Here is a 19,756-nt window from a genome sequence, read left to right as displayed (position 1 = left end):
GTGTAGAGGCCTGCCGGGAAATTGTAGCGCAGAAGGGTGATGGTTATGTCGTACCTTGCATGCCAGCGGTTCCAAAGCTAAGGTGAATAGCAGGGGGAGATAGTGGACAGCCTTGCCGCGTCCCACATTCTATCATTATTGAGTCAAAGGTATAACCATTGACTCGTACCCTAGCCACCGGTTGCGTGTATAATAGTTTGACCCACTGAATGAACATCGGTGGGAAGCCCATCCTATTTAGCACCGTTATGAGGTAGGTCTCATTCAATGGAGTCAAACGCCTTAGCAGCGTCTAACTTGACCGCCACAGCTTTGGTATTAGGGATCAAATAATAGGACAAGGCGAACAAGGTGCGGGTGTTATGCGTGGTTGCTCTTGATGGTATAAAGCCAGACTGGTCTGGGAGGACCAGATTGGTCATTAGAGGTTGTAGACGTGTGGCAAGTATTTTAGCTAAGATTTTAGAGTCCACGTTTATAAGTGAGAGAGGGCGATATGAGTCGCAAAGCTTCGGATCTTTGGACGGCTTTAAGAGCGCAATTACCATTGCTTCCCTTAGGGTCGGTGGAAGTATGTTTTTCTCAAAGGCATGACCGAACATCGCGACTAGGTGGGGAGCCAATAAGTCAGCGTAGTGCTTGTAAAATTCACACGTGAATCCGTCGAGTCCGGGAGCTTTGCCATTTGGTAGGGTTTTAATGATTTCGGTGACTTCCTCCACAGTAACCGTGAGCGATAGATATGCCCTCTGCGAGTCTGAGAGCCAGGCAATGGCTACGTCCTCAAGATACTCAAATATTTCCTCAGGTGGTGTAGTTAGCTGGGATTGATAAAGCGCACCATATGTTTTAACAAATTTGCGTAAAATATTCATGCGGGTCTGTGCATATGGCGCCAGCTTCATTACGTATTTGTAAAATCGCCTGGGATCCACGTCCCCCACATATTCTGACCGCTAATACCCTGCCTGGTCTGCCACCCTCACCAAAAGCTCGAGCGCTGGGGCGTTTGTGTAAATACTTGACCTCATCTTCTGCAAATGTTTGGTATTCCGTAAGCTCCTTCCGTATTTCTCCCAATAGTGATTTGTTTTGGGTTAATTCATATTGGTGTTCTAGTGATTTTAACCTTGACTCGCAGCGCACTAACTGTGCCCTAATGTCACGTAGTATCCCCACCGTGGTACTGATGCACAGCCCTCGCAATGTGGCTTTGAAAGCCTCCCACAGCAGACTCGGGTCCTCTGTCGATCTTTCATTCAGCTGAAAGTAATCTTTAATCGCTGTGGCTATAGTGTTGTCATATAGTGAATCCGTAAGTGCTGTGGCATTGAATCTCCAGCTGTAGGAAGGTGGTGTGTAGTGCGGTACTTTGAGGGTCAACACTATTGGATTATGATCGGATAGGGATTTGGGCATGTGTTTAATGCCCGTTGTCCATAACAACACGTTTTTGGAGCCCAGCCAGTAATCAATACGGGACCAGCTGTTGTGTGTGTTGCTTCGCTAGCTCCTGGATTCCTAGCCCTCCAGATATCATGTAATTGTAAATCTTCCATCATGTCTAGCACTTTGGTTCGTGCTTTTCTATGTGGTTCAGCCGTCGTCCCCGATCTATCTACTCAATCGATGAGCGCTAGGTTTAAATCTTCCCCCCACAACAAGACATTATCCACTTTATCATGTAGGTGCGGCCATAGCAGGTTAGCGCCTGAGTTGAGCGTCCTTGCAGTCCTTAACACCCAGTGAGGAGTTATACTGTACGCAATACAAATGTCCTGGTGCCATATATATTACGCGGTTGCGTCACAGTAGTATAATTTAAAGTCGTTATACTAATGAGGAACTGTGAGGATGGAATGGGAAATTGTGGTATGCACTCCGGTAGCTTGTTCATTATGGTTCACTTCATGTCTACCCCTATCACATTCCAGTGCACAAATTATTGTGTGTCATCGCGGCTCAACTTACCATTCAAGAAGCAGATGGATTCGATCAGTCACGCTAGAAGAGACGTAGACCTACCAGGTGCGTACAATAGAGTCTGCAGGTTCCCTGGTAGCCATGTCATAGACATTTCCGTGTTCTTTACCCCTCATTCCTTATCCTGCGCCTGATCTGCTTGCTTCCGTTCCTTCCGTCGAGTAACAATCTTCTTGACGAATTCCTGAGCTGCTTTTGGGGTGGAGAGAATCGTTTGCTTGCCATCCAACGTGATTTTCAATTTAGCTGGGTACAGCATTGCGTATTCCACCTGCATGTCTTTCAATTTCGCCTTGACATTTGCGTATTCCTTACGTGCCTGTTGTACTGCCACAGTATAGTCCGGATAGAATTCCAGTTGATCACCTGCTTCTTTTCCCTCGCCATGCGTAGAATGTTATCACGATCCTGATAGTTCAATACACGGGCCACTATCGGTCTGGGTGGCGTCCCCGGCGGTGGTTTAGGTGCAAGCGACCTGTGGGCATGTCCCACTATAAAAATTGGGGAGAGATGATCTTCGCCAAAGACTTCTCGACAGAGTGCCTCCACATATGCTTCCATTCGGCTTGTGTTGGTCGACTCAGGAACGCCTGCTATCCGGATATTATTGCAGCGAGACCCGGCCTCAAAATCCTCTGCCTTGTTTCTTATAACTTCCAGCACCTTTTCTATTCCACTGCATTTAGAGGTACTTGTTCGCGCTTCATCTACTACCGCCGACAATCTATTCTCAGCCTCATCTAGTCGTTCACCCTGGGTGTCCAATTTCATTGCCATGCTATCCACTCGGCATGTTAGGTGGTCAAGCTTGCCATTTATATCCTGCAGGCTAGACTGGATCGCTTTCAGAATGGATTCCATTCCGTTTTCTGGGGTATTGTCGGCTTCTGTTTTAGTATCCGATTGATTCGTTTGGCCACGCCCGGTTCTTCGCGGTTCAAAATGTAGCTTTGGTTGCTGTTTATCAGGCTTCCCCATCTCGTGCACTAGTGTGTTTAAGTCAATTCCCCAACAGTGGCATTGATATAGTGTGTGTCCGAAGCCGCCTCGTGTGAAACTTCGCCCCGGCCTTAAATCCGACGTGATAGGTTGTGGTGTGTGTCCACCACCTCACAAGAAGGCGCTCTGCGTTGTCGATGTACGAAGTGCCGAGGAGGTTCACAGCATTTCAACAGATTAACCCCTATTGCGTCACACAGTTGGAGGTACACATGCGGGAAGCAAGTTGAGCACACAATACTTATGTTGGTGACCAGAGCGCTGTGTGTACAAAAAGTCCAGTTAGTTGCAGCAGCGTGGCGCGATACTGGTAGTCAAGCCTGTCATGGCACAGATCATGCATGCAATTGGCCCCTCTATGCCTTGTCTGTGCGCACTCTGGATGTGTTAGTTGTTTCTTCCTGAGCTACAGAGCGTGGATTCTGTAGACCGCTCCTTCATTCAGTTTCCCCAGTTGGCGCGCAAACAGAGGGTGTCCAAAATGGCCGCTCCCAGTTCCCCACAGTAGCTCTATCAATATGTATGTAGCTATGGCGCCCTTAGCATTTTCCTCGTCAAGCGCCTAAGGCAATATGCACATCTCTTCCATTGCAAACTATTGTGCACATATTAGCAAGTAGCATGGGTTCGATGCGCTATTAGTGAAAGCGGACTGATAGGGATGCGAGTCCCAGGGTGAGGAGGAGGGTGGTCGCGTAGTTGCCAAGTAGTTATTGAAGCTCTTCAATTGACTCAGGGCATTTTCACCATCGCTGGCATCCACCTCTAGTGTAAGCCGGGTTATGCAGGAGCTGGCGCACCTATACTCCACTCGCCAGTCTCGGCATTTGTGCTTAGCGTTCACTGGGCGCCGCCATTTTGTTTGCGCGCCTCGCGCTGCCGATTATTCAAGTTACGGGGAGCGGATCAAACCTGTCATAGCCTCCTGGTGTCCCCTCTATGTCCTCCGCAAGTCGTGTCCCACTGTGGCTCGTTTCCACCCGGTATTACCATCATAGGTCCGCCGATGCATGCCTTAACAGGGTTTCTGTATGCCGGCCGCCATTTTACCAGCCTCCGGTTACAGCCTTCAGCAGAGTTGAACCATTTTTCACCTTCTATAGTCCAGAATTCAAACTCTCGTAGCGCACCTCAGGTTCGCTGTGGCTTCCGATTGCCGAATTCAATGCTGAACATACTGAATTCGCCCATTATGCTGTGTTATTCCGCAAAGCATGGATCCGCCCGGCGGAGCTGCCACATTAGCCAGCTATCCCGCAATGCGCCCTCGTGGTCCAGTATTATTGATTGCCTTGTATGCAATACATAATGCTTTGAATTTGGTCCGGCTTCTGATGGGCAACCAATGAAATTGGCAGATGGTGGGTGAGATGGGTTGGAACCTATGGTTACCTGCTAAGATTCAGGCTGCCGAGTTTTGGACCAACTGTAGCCTATTGAGGACTTTCTGTTGAGCATTCAGCAGGGGTGTGTTGCAGTAGTCTATTTTTTAAAGTATTAATGTGGACATCAGGGTTTTGCCTGCGGAGGGTGGGAGGAAAGGCAGTAGTTTCTTTATTTTTTTTAGAGTATAGAAGGAGGACGAGATGACCGCATTGGCGTGGTGAATAAACAAGAGTTTATCATCATCAAACAGGATCTCCAGGTTTCTGACTTTCGTGACGGGTTATGGTGGGGGACCTAGCTCGTTAGGCCCCCAGGTGGGGGACCAGCCTGGTGTGAGGGATCCAAAGGTCATTACCTCAGTCTTATCGGAGTTTAGTTTTAAGCAATTGCTCATCATCCTGGAGCTGATGGCTAGCATGCCCTCTTGGAATCTTGACACAACTGTTTCACCATCATTGTGAACTGCTAACACCAGTTGGGTGTCGTCGGCATATGAAGTTAGCCTCATCCCATGAGTTTTGATAATCCTGGCCAAGTCCGACACATAGATGTTAAATAAGGTCGGACTTAGCGAGGATCCTTGGGGCATCCCACATAGGAGAGTGAACACTGGGGGGAGAGTAAAAGTTGCCTATTTTTACTGATTGAGTACGATCAGCAAGGAATGAGGCTAGAAGGGCCCTTGCAGTGTGGATAATGCCTAAAGAAGAGACACGGTTTATGTTTATGTTTATTAAATTTGTATTGCGCACAAATACCCGAGGGTGTCTCGGCGCAGAGAATGTATACAATTAACAGAAAGGAGAAGTAAATTTATTGATCAAAGAGCCACGTTTTCAACTGTTTTCGGAAAATTAACAGGGTTGGACTGGTTTTGATACAGAGAGGGAGGGAGTTCCATAGCCTTGCCGTAGCTACCAGGAAGCATCTGTCTCCCCAAGCAACTGTTCTGGTGCGAGGAAGAAGGAAGTTAGATGCCGAACGGAGAGTCCTGCTGGGGGTGTAAATCCTGAAGGCATTTATTAAAAATTGAGGACCTGAGTTATGAATGGCCTTATATGCAATACAGAGGGCCTTGAATTTTATGCGGCTTCTGAATCTGAGCCAGTGCAGTTGACGTATGGCCGCTGAAACAGATTGGTATTTAGGGATGGAAAGAAGTGCCCTAGCCGCCGCATTTTGGACTAATTGCAGTTTATCCACAACCTGCTGTTGGGCATTTAGCAGGAGGGCATTGCAATAGTCCAATTTTGAAAATATTAAGGTAGTTATCAATGTCATTCCTGCAGCTGAAGGTAAGAAGGGAAGTAGTTTTTTAATTTTCCTGAGGATGAAGAAATAGGCTGAGGTCACAGTATTGACATGATGAATTGAATATGCTACTTACCAGTATGCATCTGTTCTTGGCATGTAGGGCTGCTAACATTCATATCTGTAGCATTAGATCGCCGCCTAGTGTTGGGTCCGGATGATCGCACATTGTTGTCCTGGAAGAGTCTTCGAAGTATCCTGAGATAGGTGGCTCCTCCCCTGGACTACAGTGCGCATGGGCATCGGCTCCATCCCCAAATTGTTTTTTTCCGCCATTGGGTTCGGATGCGGTCTCGACGTCTCTCTGTCGGAACCGAGAAAAACTAGCTTTTTACGGCCAAAAGGCCTTACTTTCATCGCGTCGGTATTGTTTGCGCACGGTCTCGAGTTCTTCCGTCTCTTTGAGTCGGATTCTACGGAGTCGTATCACTCTTCGGACATCGAGGCCTTCTCATCGCAACACGACCGCAACTTTTCAGCATGGAGCGGAGCCCGTTTAAATACTGTCCCGTCTGTGGGTCGAAATACCCACATATCGATGTGCACCCGGTCTGTAACAAGTGCCTCTCGCCGGACCACAACGAGGACAACTGCAAGGCCTGCTCCAGATTCAGGTCAAAAAAGACTCTCAAGCTTCGGCGCGCAGTGCGCCTTGAGGCCAGACAAGCGGCCCCGGATCCAGAAAACATCTTCGGCGACCAAGAAGAGGAGGGCCGGAGCCATCATCTTCAAATTTCACCGCCCGCGACGGACGTCGAGGCAGATCCGGAGGACGACGATGGAGTCGTGGGTCAAGGCCTTGAATACGTCGACGAGGTAGGGGACGTCGAAGAAGTTTATGGGGCCGCGGAAGGTAGCTCGGGTGATGAGCTATGCCCCGAAGGTTATGCGGATCAGGCTCGGGTCACGGGATCGCCAGTCGGCCTTACCCAAGACCCCGTACCGCAAGCCACGGCCCCGCCTTCAGGCCCGGCCACGGACATACTTGCTGTGCTGCCCGTAGCGAAACCGAAACTAAAACCAACGGTATCGACTACACCTAAAATGGCCGACCCGAAACCGAAACCGAAACTTACGGATTCGAGCGTCCCTAAGATGGCGGCCGTTCCACCAAAGAAACCGAAACCTGCTGCCTCATCGACTCCGTCAGCCTCCGGTCCACAGAAGTCGAAGAAAACTGTCGATTCGACAGTGTCGACATCGTCGACAGAAGAGGTTTCCTCTAAGAAGGGAGTTCGGCACGGATCGACCGATGCGACGCCTTCAAAGCCCGCCACAGCTGGCGACAAGACTCCAGTTCCGACTGGGACGTCGTTAGTCGGGCGCGTGGTGGAGACGGAGCAGGCAAAATCTCACGGATCGAAAGCTGGAACCTCAACACATCGGTCCAAGGACTCTGTGTCTACGGCTGCAGCGTCCACGTCTAGGACTTAGAAGGGCCAACAAGACGTCGGATCCGAGGGCAAGAAGAAGGCCTCCTCGTCGGTGCCAAGTGCCGCTGTGAGTGACGCGTCCCCCATCGCCGCTTCACTACAGAGAATTCGGGAGAAGGCATCTACGACGTCGGCTCCGATGCCATCGCACCAGAAGCCGATGGACTTGCCGGCGAAGCCTGCTGGTAAACTTCTCTTCCTTCTGCCGCCCAAGGAGGCTCCGAAGGCCTTTACGCCAAAAACGGCGCCAAAGACATCGGAATCGTCAACGTCTGGGGCACTAACAGGTCGACTACTCGACTCAGGAGAAGATTCTGAGCGTTTTATCGACGCAGACACGGGTAAATTAACCCTTTACAAAAGAAAGATCACTTCGCAACCAGTGGACTCCTATGTTATCCCACTGAAGAAGAAAAAGCTTGCTCAGGACGCTTCGGCCCTGATAGAACCTATCCAGCCTCCCCCTAGAAGGAGCCCAACACCTTCCCCAGACCACTCTGAGGGTGAGGGATATGGAGAAGATGACCAATACACTTTCCCCGTCAATGAACCCGATGCACAGCAAGATTCCTATGACGACATAGGTGACCAAGGCACCCAGGATGTGGGGCAAGACCAACAGCCTTTCAGTGCACGTGCATCCCCAACAGATTCTGCAGGTTTTCATGCACTCATTGAACGGGCAGCTGCTAATCATGATGTGGACATGCATGCTGACCCAGTAGAAGAAGACTTTCTATTTGACACTTTTTCAGTCTCTGAAAGGACAGTAAAGACACTGCCTATGCTCAAAGGGGTCCTTAAACATGCTGCGGACATCTTTAAAGAACCCACCAGGGCGAGGGTGGTCAATCCACGCATCGAGAAGAAGTACAGACCAGCCCCGGCAGACCCTGCATACATTCGGGGACAGTTGCCTCTTGACTCCCTTGTGGTCGCAAATGCCCGCAAACGGGCAAACTCCCAAACAACGGGTGAAGCTCCTCCCCCGGACAAGGAGTCAAAAGTGCTGGAGGCAGGGGGAAAAAGGGTAGCTGCGCAGGCTGCCAATTTCTGGCGTATTGCCAATACACAGGCACTATTGGCACGTTATGATAGGGCGCATTACGACACCCTAGAGCAAGTTTTACAACACCTGCCTCCGCAGTTTCAAGAGGCTACCAGACTGCTTATAGAGGAGGGAAAAACTAATCTCTAACGCAGCCATTAAGTGTGCACTTGATGCCGCAGACACAGCAGCTAGGGCTATTAACACTAGCGTCATGCTGAGACGACAGGCATGGCTCCGCATATCGGGGTTTAAACCGGACATCCAAACAACCATACTCAATCAGCCCGTCAATCCTGATAGACTGTTTGGTCCTGATGTTGACACCACCCTCGAAAAGATTAAGAAAGACAACGAAACTGCTAAGTCTATGGGGGCCCTACAATCACAACAGTTCAGAGGCAACACTTTTCGTCGCTCAGGTGCACGTGGAGCCACCAGAGGACAGATGGGTCAACAGTCACAGTTCTCCAGAGGTGGAGCACAGTCCTCGTACCCCAAGCAGAACAAAGGGGGTTATCGAGGAAACAGCAACAAGGGGCGTGGCAGAGGAAACAACAATTCCCGCTCCTCTGCCCCAAACAAACAGTGACTCTCTGTCACTGCCCCCCGACCATTTAACACCTGTCGGGGGGAGACTCCAGCAGTTCCTGCCAGTCTGGACAAACATCACCACAGACAGGTGGGTACGACAACTTGTCCAGTACGGTTATTGTCTAGAGTTAAAGTCCACTCCACCCAACATTCCACCAAGGCAACGGCCTATGTCCGCAGAGCATTTGCACTTATTGCAGCAGGAAGTGGTGGTGATGCTGCAAAAAGGCGCAATCGAGCTCGTGCCAGTGGAGGAGGAAGGCACGGGGGTGTATTCCCTGTACTTCCTTATTCCAAAGAAGGACGGATCTCTCAGACCCATTCTGGATCTGCGTCCCCTCAACCTGTATATACTGTCAGAACATTTCCATATGCTTACACTGCAACAGATTCTTCCCTTGTTAAACCAAGGGGACTTCTTAGCAACCTTAGACCCCAAGGATGCATATTTCCACATTCCACTACACCCGTCCCACAGAAAATACCTAGATGTCAGACCATACCGGGGACAGGTTGCCAAAGGTCATCACCTCAGTCTTGTTCGAATTTAGTTTTAGGCAGTTCCCCAACATCCAGGAGCCTATGGCTACTAAAGCCTCCTGAAATCTTGATGTAACTGCCAAACCATTCTTATGGACCGCCAACACCAATTGGGTGTCGTCTGCGTAAGTGGTCAGATTCAGCCCATAAGTTTTTATGACCCTCGCCAAGTCCGACACATAGATGTTGAATAGTGTCGGACTTAGCGAGGATCCCTGGGGTACTCCACAGGGTAATGTGGAAGTGGGCGAGTAGAAAGTACCAAGTTTCACAGCTTGGGAACGGTTGGCCAAAAAGGAAGCTATAAGGTCTCTGGCTAGATGGTTAACCCCCAATGCTGAGACACGGTCGATCAAGATGGAATGATCGACCGTGTCAAAGGCGGCGGAGAGATCGAGCAAAATGAGAGCAGCTGCCCCATTATGATCTAAAATAGTTCTGATCTCATCAGCCGCCTTTATCAGTGCTGTTTCAGTCCCATGGCTCCTTCTAAATCCAAATTGGGTGTCATCCAGCAAATGATGTTGCTCAATGAAATCGGACAGTTGGTGGTTCATGAGTGCTTCACAGATTTTTGCTGAGTTGATGAGTGGTGTGATCGACCGTGGCAAAGGCAGCGGACAGGTCCAATAGTATGAGGACTGCCGCACCGCCTTGATCCAAGATCACCCTGATCTCGTCTGTTGCCTTGATGAGAGCCGTTTCGGTTCCGTGGCCCTTCCTGAACCAAAATTGCGTGTCATCCAGGAGGTGGTTGTGATTGATAAACTCCGATAATTGCCTATTCATTATTTTTTCGAAAATGTTCTATGGAAAAGGAAGGCAGGCAATAGGTCTGTAGTTTTCCTAGGCTGAGGGGTCGAGGGAAGTTTTTTTAAGGAGAGGTTTTATGATAGCCTTTTTCCAAACTGCGGGATAGGTGCCTGTGCGAAACATTGAGTTACAGATGTTGGTGAGAGAAGAGGTAATGGATTGAGGGATGAATTTTAAGATGGATGGTGGGCAGGGGTCGAGAGGGGATCCTGATCTTATGGAGATTAGTTCTGAAATCTGCTCGGGGGAGGATTGGTTAAAATTAGAAAACGTTGGGGAGGTAGTTTTAATGGGAGGGTGTGTATTTGTGGTTCGGGGTTGGCCTGAAAGGCGAAGGTAGAATAGATGGAGGTGACTTTGTCTGAGAAGAAGTTGGCGAGGGAGTTACAGCAGGTTTGAGAGGTATCTGCATTAGGACACACGGGAGTATTAGATAGTTTGTTTACTACCTTAAACAGCTGTTTGGAAGAGTGTTGAGCCGATTCTACCTGGGATAGATAGAAATTGCTCTTTTCTGTAATGATGAGCTGTTTATATTTGGCTAGTGCTTGTATTTCATTTTGTCGTGGGTGTTGTAGTTTTTGCGCCTGTGTCTTTCAAAATTTCTGCAGTGTTGCCTTTGGAGTCTGAGCACCTCTGAAAACCAGGGGGCAGAGGAGGTGATCCGATTGGTAAAGATGGTCTTAGACGGTGCCAAGGTGGTGAAGGCTCTATGTAACCACAGTGAGTAATTATTGGATGTTAGATCCGGATCAGTAGTGGGAATGTCTTGAGTGTTGGAGAGGGTAGTTGTGAGGAGGTGGATGTCGATGTTCTTCCATGCTCTGGTGTGCTTGGGAATGCGGGCGCTGGGGTGGCGGAGGTTGGAGTTTCGGATTTGGATAGTGAAGAGAACTGCCACGTGGTCTGTCCATGTAAGGGGGATGACTGAGGAGAGGGCGATATTGCTGTTGTTGGTGAACAGACCATCGAGGGTGTGTCCCGCCAGGTGGGTGGGTTTAGTCACTAGCTGAAGGAGTCCTGCTGCTTGTAGGTCAGTTGTGAGGGGAGAAGTGTCTTTATCATTAAGGGATTCTAGATGGAAATTGAAATCTCCTAGAATAGTGTGGTTGGGGGCTCCTGCTATAGGCTCTATTAGGCTGTCTAGCGCTGAAAGGAAGTCCATTCGAGGGCCTGGAGGGCGATAGACAAAGGTGCCTTTAAACGATTGGTTATTGGAAAGGGAAATAGAGAAGCTAAGCGCTTCACAGACTGGGGAGTCTAAGGTTTCTATTTTAGTTGGATAAAGTTCTTGATGGATAATGGCTAAGCTACCTCCCTTTCTGATTGGTGTGTCCAGTCTGAGTACACAATAGCCCTCAGGCAAAGCAGCACAGAAATCAGGTCCTGAAGAAGTAATGAAAAGGAGGTGTAGATTATGGCTCGTTAGTAGCTCTAGGATTTCATATTTGTGCTTAGGAAGGGAGCGTGCGTTTATGAGAGCAGAGGTAATGTGTGCAGGGAGGTGGAATGGGTGTTGGGTGGGAGGGGAAGGGGGTGGGAGAGAGGGGGCCAGTTTGAAGGTGCAGACGGGACAGTGTGTAGAATGTTTATTGTTTCTGGAGTCAAAAATAAGGCAGGAACAGTAGAGGGTGTTTCCTTGGAGGCTGTGTACTCCACTGGGTTGAATGCCTGCGTGTTGTTTGTGTGGAGGGTGCGTACTCCATTGGGTGTTATGTTATGTTATGTTATATTTAATTTATACCGCGTGCAGCTACTCGAAAGTGCCCCAGCGGTAACTGAAGGTAATTACCAAAATGAGCACAAAACAGCAACTAGAAAAGCAAAGTTTTTACAACGAAGTACCTTTACGACGCAACCATTACAACGCAACTTTTACAACGTCTTGCGCTGGGGGGCGCTCTAGGATAGGGAATAGTTTCCAACACCTTCCCTACTATCCACGGGGATTGGAGTTGGAATAGTAAATTAAACTATTCACTATTCAGCGCCCCCCAACACTAGTCGTTGTAACGACTTGCGTTGTAAAACTTACTTCGTAAAGGCATGCGTTGTAACATCATACATCCCTCCTGGATACACCGAAGAGCCAAGGGCAACGTGTTCCAAGCCAAACTGGCTTTTCGCACAAACGAGATACCACCCAGTCTTTGGCGGTTGAACCTGGGGGTCTGTAAAAGCCGCTGGGCGGATGAGCGCAGCTGTCATCCTGACCTCCTCTGCAAATAGATGGGACTAAGCCCATGGAGGGCTCTATGAGCGTTGGTCAACATCTTAAATTTCAAACGCGAATCAAGTGGAAGCCAGTGCAAGGAACGCAAATGTGCCTTGATGTCAGTCCAAAGAGCAGTCTGGCCGGCGAGTTTTGAACAACCTGCAATTTCTTAATAAGGTAGCCCGGGCTGCCCACCAATAGGGCATTAGTGCATAGTCCAAATGGGACAAGATGAGAGCCCGGACCACAGTTCCTCTGGCACTGCCTGGCAAACAGGGAAAAAACTTCAAGATTTTCAAGGTGCCAAAGCATGTGCCCGCCAGCTTCTTTATTTGTGTAGAGAAATTCAGGTTGTCATCGAACCAAACGCCCAGATTTATTGCAGCACCTTTGTCTGCCATAGTACGGGGAAAGCCTGAAGGCCAAAGCCTGTCTTTAAAATCCAAAGTGACCGAGCCATAGAGGAGCACTTCTGATTTCCCTTCGTTACATTTCAGCTGAGCATTGGCCAGCCACTGGAATACCGGACAAACAACGTTGGGCCGCCACTACCAAGTCATCCTCCTTGCTCCAAGAGAACAAGAGCTGGGTGTCGTCAGTGTATGCCATCACTTTGGCCCCTAGTGACTCCACAAGATAGACCAGCAGAGTCACTTAGATGTTAAAAAGTAGGGGGCTCAGTGATGAAGCCTGCGGCACCCCGGTAGTTACCTGCATTGGCTCAGAGGCACAGGGAGTGAGCCAGTCCCGCTGTGTCCGGCCTTCCAAGAAGGGCTTAATCCACCGCAGGGCTGAGCTGGAGATGCCTATCTCCGACAGGTGATCAAGTAGCAGAGAATGGGTCACAGTATCGAATGCCGCAGAGAGATCTAGCATAACCAATGGGGCTCTCCCGCCGGCATCCAAACACTCCCCGATCGCCTCTATCACCTCAAGCAGAGCAGACTCCATGCTATAAGAAGCGCGGAAGCCAGACTGTGCCGGATGGAGCAAGCCAGATGTCTCAACATAGTTAGTAAGTTGGGAGGTAATGACTTTTTCGCAAACCTTAGCCTAACTAGGTAGGAGCGAAATAGGGCGGTAGTTCTCAGGAAACAAAGGATCGAGAGACGGCTATTTAAGGAGAGGCAAAATAAGAGGCTTCCATTAAGTTGGAACATATGCCTCTCGGAGCGACTGGTTAACCATTAAGTTCACTTCTGCATTAATGGTGTCAGCCACATCCGACAGAAGCCTGGCAGCACATGGGTCATTGGATGAACCCGACTTAAGTGCCTTCAGAATCCTGAGGGAGCTGGGCATATCCACCACACTAAACGTGGGAAACATGGGGGCTGAGCCAGCCTTCGGCCCGGCCCGCAGCCCACCTATAGGCTTCCTAGATGGAGTTGAAAACGTCTCTTGGATACTAGTGATTTTATCCTTAAACAATTTTGCCAAAGTATTACACCAAGTATCCGACGTTGAAGCCCCGGTCACCCGGGCACTAGGTGCCAGGAAATTCTGTACAATAGCAAAGATTTATTTTGAATTGTTATTAGCCCAATCGATGCGAGCCGAATAATACTGGCCCTTGGCCAATCCAATGGCCGTGTAATAAAGTTTTTGTTTGGCTCGCAGGGCATCTTTACCCATAGAACCATAGCCCCCAGAACGCCAAGCTCTCTCCCACACTTTACACGTATGTTTCAAGGTCTAAAGCTCAGGCGTGAACCAAGGCCCACGCAGTCTATCGTAGATGGAATTATTTGTTTAGTGTCCCATGTACGGCAGATGGGAGGTGTATGTTGCTGTCTATTTTTAGCTAGTTTCTGCTACATAGGTCTACATGTGGTGTTCTATGTTCTGTAAAGGTTAAATAAGTTGCGCTCTTTTAGAGTGCCTATTGAGAGTTTTGTGTTTTGCTCAGTGTTTCAAATTTGTTGTGCTTTTCTTTGTGACGGGCATCCTGTCTTCTGCTCTAGACTGGTGTGGAATTTTGTAAATGATATGGAATGTGTGATGTCGTTAGCTTGACTGTCCTATCCCTATCAGGTGAAGTTTAAAGTTTACAGCTGGGGCTGAGCTGGTTACATCCTGATGCCTGGAGGGGTACATGTAACTTACGCCTCAATAAAACACTTGTACCTGCCTGTTTCCTGGGTCTCATTACCAATCTGTAACTTCTTAATGTAACAGAGGCCGTGTAGTTTGACCAGCCCTGAGTGGATGCAGTGTAAAATATATATACAGATGCTGCTTATTATCATTGTTGTGGGTAGGGAGGGTCCTTGACTGAAAAAAAGGGGGTGTATTAGGTGGTCATGCGGTCCCTCCCAAGCAACAAAACTTTCAATAAATGGTATGATACACTGGTGGATCTGCTTTTATGCTTTATATAATATCCGTATTTCATGTGTTCAATTTCTAAACAGACATTTTGAACCAGAACCACGGCACAAGGAAATAAAAACGTGCAGTTAGATAGAATTTAATAAAAACGGTTGCAAGTGTGAACCTAGTTTTTTGTCAATAAAGCACTTATAACATGGAATCTGAAAGGTTGTGTGTAGAGATTTTTCAAAGAAGTTAGGCTGTTCTCTGGAAATAATGTAGAATAAATGCAGGATAATGTATGTTTATAATTCAAACACTTGTTTCAAACAAAATATAAAATATTTAATTGGACCATATTTATTTTCACTGGCATAGCATAAACATATAAAATAGAAATAGACGAATTTGATTAAAATACACTTTCTTAAACTGTCCTCAAGTCAATAGTGGTATCCTGTAGATCTTTTATTTTCCAAGAGCATTAAGGGCAGCTTGTGACCGTAGTTAAACTGGTTTCTCACTCTGGCCGCCGCAGAAGGTGACTGTAGCTTACATGATGCACAGCATGCACTACACACCTAATGGAGTCCCAGGTATGTCAAATGTTCATACTGTGTGAAGGTGAGGTTGCCTACAAAGGGCCCAAATATTGTTCTAGGAGCAAAGGTCACGTTGGATTCCATAAGGTTTAGTTGAGGTATATAGATTCTACAGGATGGCAGCAGGTTCGACTGAGGTCTCTGGTTTCCACTAGGCAGTAGTGAAATAAATGTTAGGAAAAGTTAGGTTCCCTCTGGTTACCAGCAGGATTGGTTTAAAATCTCATTCCAGTGAGTAGCTGCAGGTTTCGCTATGGGGTCTAGTTCCTATTGCCCACGTTTAGGCAAGTTCAGGACCATGGGTAGATTTGGGAAATCTAGAGGAGTCTGAGCCACTTGAGTTACCAAATTAATTACGTGCTGCATCTGGGTCTTGTTGTGCACTAGTAGGACTGAGGTGTGACTTCCAATTAGGGTCCATGGACAATGTTGCCAGGAAGGCCGTAATGGTCATATTTACGAAACAATGTTGAAGCGCGGATCTGCGGCAAATACAGCAGCGCCGTGCTCTGACATTTTTAAAATGCAGGGATGCGCCATATTCACAAGAATACAACGCACCCTGTGTTTCCCTGAGCGCTGGTGCAAAAAAAGCTGCCTAGGGCCAGCGCAGGCACCCAGCTGCATGGGCGTTTGTTTATGTGCAGGAAGGGACCCCATCCTGCACATAAACAATCAATAATGGTGCTTTGCTCTTTTTATATGTGCTGCAAAATGCAACACACATGGAAAGATCAAAAAAAGAGGAGAAATTAATAATTTCTCCTCGTATCGCCATTCTAATGCCTGGTAACCATGGTGTTAGAATGGCGCTGTTTTTGGAGCTACCTAGGCATTGTAAATCTAGGGCAGCGTCAAAAAGCAGGTGTTGCGGTGGAATGCCCAAGCAACACCCACTGCACTCCCCTTTGCCACAGAGGACTGCAGCGAAAAGGGGAATATTTACAAGGTGGTGTTAAGCCACGTTAAGTGGCTTAGTGCCACATAGTAAAAATGAGAAAGGGCGCTGTGGCACCGGAGCATCAAATAAAAGTGACGCTCCGGTGGCGATAGGGGCTTGTAAATATGCCCCTACGTTTTAAGTACTGTTAAGGTGAGTAACAATAAACATCTGTTATCTGGTAATAGCGCCAACAGACCCCCCTCAATGAGAACATGAACTCTATAAGTAGGCCTTTTACATTCAGGAACAGCGATTTTACTTACTGACCACTGTAAAATAATTTCTCTCTTGATGCATCATTTTGTCAAATGTATCTCCAATCACCCACTCTATAGGACACATAAGCAACTATCCTATTTCCCAAGACTTATGTGCTCATTTTTAACATTGGGATGAGTTGAAGTGATTTTCCAACTTGGCACATGCATGCCACCCTCAACATTTAATGTGTTGCAGAAGGAAAAGGTTACTTCTCATTTACAACAGTTTTCAAGATTGTGATCTAAATCTACACGTTGTGTATCATCCCGGTTTCTATTGGCAGCTTTGGAAATGCATGGCATATGAATCCAGGCTCGAATTTCCCAACGCAGCAAGTAAAGGGGAGAGAGCAGAAATGTGCCATACTCAGAAAGATTTGGCACACCTCTGATCTCTTCCTGCGCTGGCAAACTTCAGGCAGCCTAGCGCCAAAGCAGGCATGCTTGCGCCATGGTGCAAGGGCGCACGCTTTACAGGCAGCATTGTTTTGTGGTCTATTACTCTCTCCATGTGTCCTGTAGAGGATGCAGCACTCATGGAAAGAGGAAGTAATAAGGAGAAATGAAGATGTTTCTCCTTGTTACGCATCTCTCAGGCATGCGCACCATTTTGCCATAAACCCAAGTTTACTGCCTTTAGTAAATCTGGATTTGTGTAAAAATATATGATTGCCTGTATGGGCATTCCCATGCTCTACCTATGTAACACCTACCTAATGCAGTGTAAAGTTTTTGCATGGAGACACAAATCAGCCCTTGCACAGCTTTGTAAATCTAGACTTGCATTTTGCGACTTGGCTGAGCCAAAAAAGTGGCACAACAATGATGCAAAATGTTAGTAAGTCTGGCCCAAAGTTTTTTTGGGACTACAGTTTGGACCCATAATGATGTAGACTCTATGGGGCATATGTACGAGGAAGTGGCGGAGTGAGACGTTAGCCGTCATGGCTTAACGCCTCACTCAGCCACTTCAGAAACGCAAGGCTGTGCCATATTTACAAGGATATGGTGCAGCCTTGCGTTTCCCCCTGCAATGGCCCTACACTTAGTAGTCTAGCGCCAACACAGGCACCTTTGCACCATAGTGTAGGTGTGTCTGGGTGCAGGGGATGATTGTTTATGTGTAGGAAGGTGTCCCTTCCTGCACATAAACAATCCTTAAAATACCATTTTCTCACTTTTATGAATGCTGCTTCATGCAGCAAACATGAAAGTCACAAAATGGCATTTTATTTACAGATTGTTTATGTACAGGAAGGGGGACGTCCCTGTACATAAACAATCCATAGCAGTTTGCTTTTCCCATGTGCGCTGCAAAAGGCAGCACACATGGAAATAAAAGCAAAAACAAGGAGAAAATATGCATTTCTCCTCGTTTTGCCAAGTTAAGACCAGGTTCCCTCGGTCTTAATTTTGGTGCTGCCTTCTATTTACGCTGCTTTTGTACATAGGGGGCAGTGTCAAAATCAATGGGTGTTGCAGTGGAAAGCCCACCGCAACACCCACGGCCCGCCTCTTTCATGCTAAGCATAGCATGAAAGGGGGCCTTATCTACAAGCCAGTGTTAAGCTATGTTAAGTGGCTTAACACTGCCTTGTAAAAAAGGCTAAGCCTTTATGGCATTAGGGGCTTGTTCACCTGCCCCTAAGTTCACAATACTCATCTTTCTTTGGTGGCCAGGGAAGCAATTCAGCCTAAAAAGAGTCAGCAATGTGCTATATCCTGATTTAATATTATAGTGGAGATGTATGTGGCATATACAGGCAATCCTCCTTGAGTGGGGCTCTTGTGCTGCAGATGATATGCCACTTGTGAAGCAATTGTGGTGAATTAGTTAGGATCATGGGGTTTCGAAAGCCATATCTCCACCCCCTCATTTTAAAAAGGATTGTTACTTCGTGAAAAATGCGGTCTTGTGATGGACTTGTTGCATACATGAGATTTACTTGAATCTTCTCGTGTTTCGGCCTGATGTAATGATGAATGCAAAGCCATGTTTTTATATGAGACACGTCTAAAAAAGATCAACATAGGTGAACAAATATCCAGTATTCAGACGTGTGAGCAAGGATCTTTGGTGGATTAAGTGCAGGCCTCGATTTCCATCTTTTCTTCCCACTCATGCAGAAAGCTCAGGAGGTTATTGCTGGAGAGGGAATCTGAGATCTGCAGGTTCACATCCGAGCCTTGAAGGGAGGAAGCCCCAGTGGAATAACTCATTTCATGTAGCATCTTGAACACCACTGGGGTGACCTGTAGAATGGAGAGACAAGGGGGACAAGTCAGACAATGCGAAGAAAGCACAACAAACAGACAGCCAGAGGTGATTTGTGCAAACCTCCCATGGAGAATAAGATTTTCCCCCCATTTCTGTTAGAGGTCCAGAATGTGTGTGTATCGGCGTTCTATGAATGAATGGGTAGGTTTAGTTTTGCATGCTGCTGGATAGACTTGTGCATAGAGATGTGCCAGTGTGAATCTTCTGCATGACCCCTGACAACAAACATCTGGGGATGTGTTTGGAGGCACAGTCCAAAGTGTCTCCCAATTTAAAAAATGGCAGAGGGTGAAAAGGGAAGATGATCTGGGCACCAAGTACCTGCACCATGATGAACTTTTTATTCCAGGGCTTCTGTCTGTCATCGGGCCAATGCTCGCCAAGACACAACCAAATGGAGTAGTGAGGGGAGTGAGGTCGCCTGCGATCCATGAAGTCAATGAGCTCTGAGGAAACAGAGATATCATTCAGCTGGTTGAATCTCATACATTGACACAAAAACGAAGGCTGCCACTGATATCCTGTGTTCTATATACGCATAGGGACACAGCTTGCCATACATTATGTTAGGTTATTGTTTCCTGTACAGCACAGCTTATCCTGCTCCAAGGCATTAGCCACTGCGATTGCTATTCGGGTTTGAATACACCCTTTTAATGGCATGAGAAACAATTCAGTCTTATAAGGGATGTTGAACTGTGTCTGTCTCTCTGTAAAAAAGATTAATGAAAGGGGGTAGCAGAGAAGCAGTTTCTTCACATGGGTTGATTCAGTTTCCCAATAACATCATCATAATCAAAGAGAGAGTCAACCTACTAGTGGCTCACACTAAAGATTCCGTAAATCTACCTAAAGGGGAAATATTTATTTCATTTTTTATAAGAGAACACACTCACTGATCAGCCGAGTGGCATGCTTCATTGTAGAGTTCCCAAGATATAAAATGTATCAGGGTGTGCTTACAACCTCGACCAAGCACTAAGTATATCAGGAGAGACCTTGAGAAAATAAAATTGTCTAAACTGTACCCTAGGT

General features: G+C 47.5%; 1 protein-coding gene across 3 annotated transcripts in view; it reads right to left on the bottom strand.

Annotated features, from left to right (window-relative positions):
• Positions 1–14,975: 14,975 nt before the first annotated feature.
• IRF3 (interferon regulatory factor 3) overlaps positions 14,976–19,756 on the bottom strand; it is a 251,590-nt gene continuing 246,809 nt past the window's right edge. For all 3 annotated transcript variants that reach the window (XM_078655266.1, XM_078655267.1, XM_078655268.1), the window contains 2 exons: positions 19,043–19,167; positions 14,976–18,696 (listed from right to left, as the gene is read on the bottom strand). In XM_078655266.1, coding sequence (XP_078511392.1) covers positions 18,526–18,696; positions 19,043–19,167 — 296 coding nt within the window. In that variant the 3' untranslated portion in view covers positions 14,976–18,525. The remainder of the gene's footprint in view (positions 18,697–19,042; positions 19,168–19,756) is intronic.

Source organism: Lissotriton helveticus, chromosome 7, assembly GCF_964261635.1.
Source record: "Lissotriton helveticus chromosome 7, aLisHel1.1, whole genome shotgun sequence".
NCBI lineage: Eukaryota > Metazoa > Chordata > Amphibia > Caudata > Salamandridae > Lissotriton > Lissotriton helveticus.
This window is presented reverse-complemented; position numbering and strand designations above follow the sequence as displayed.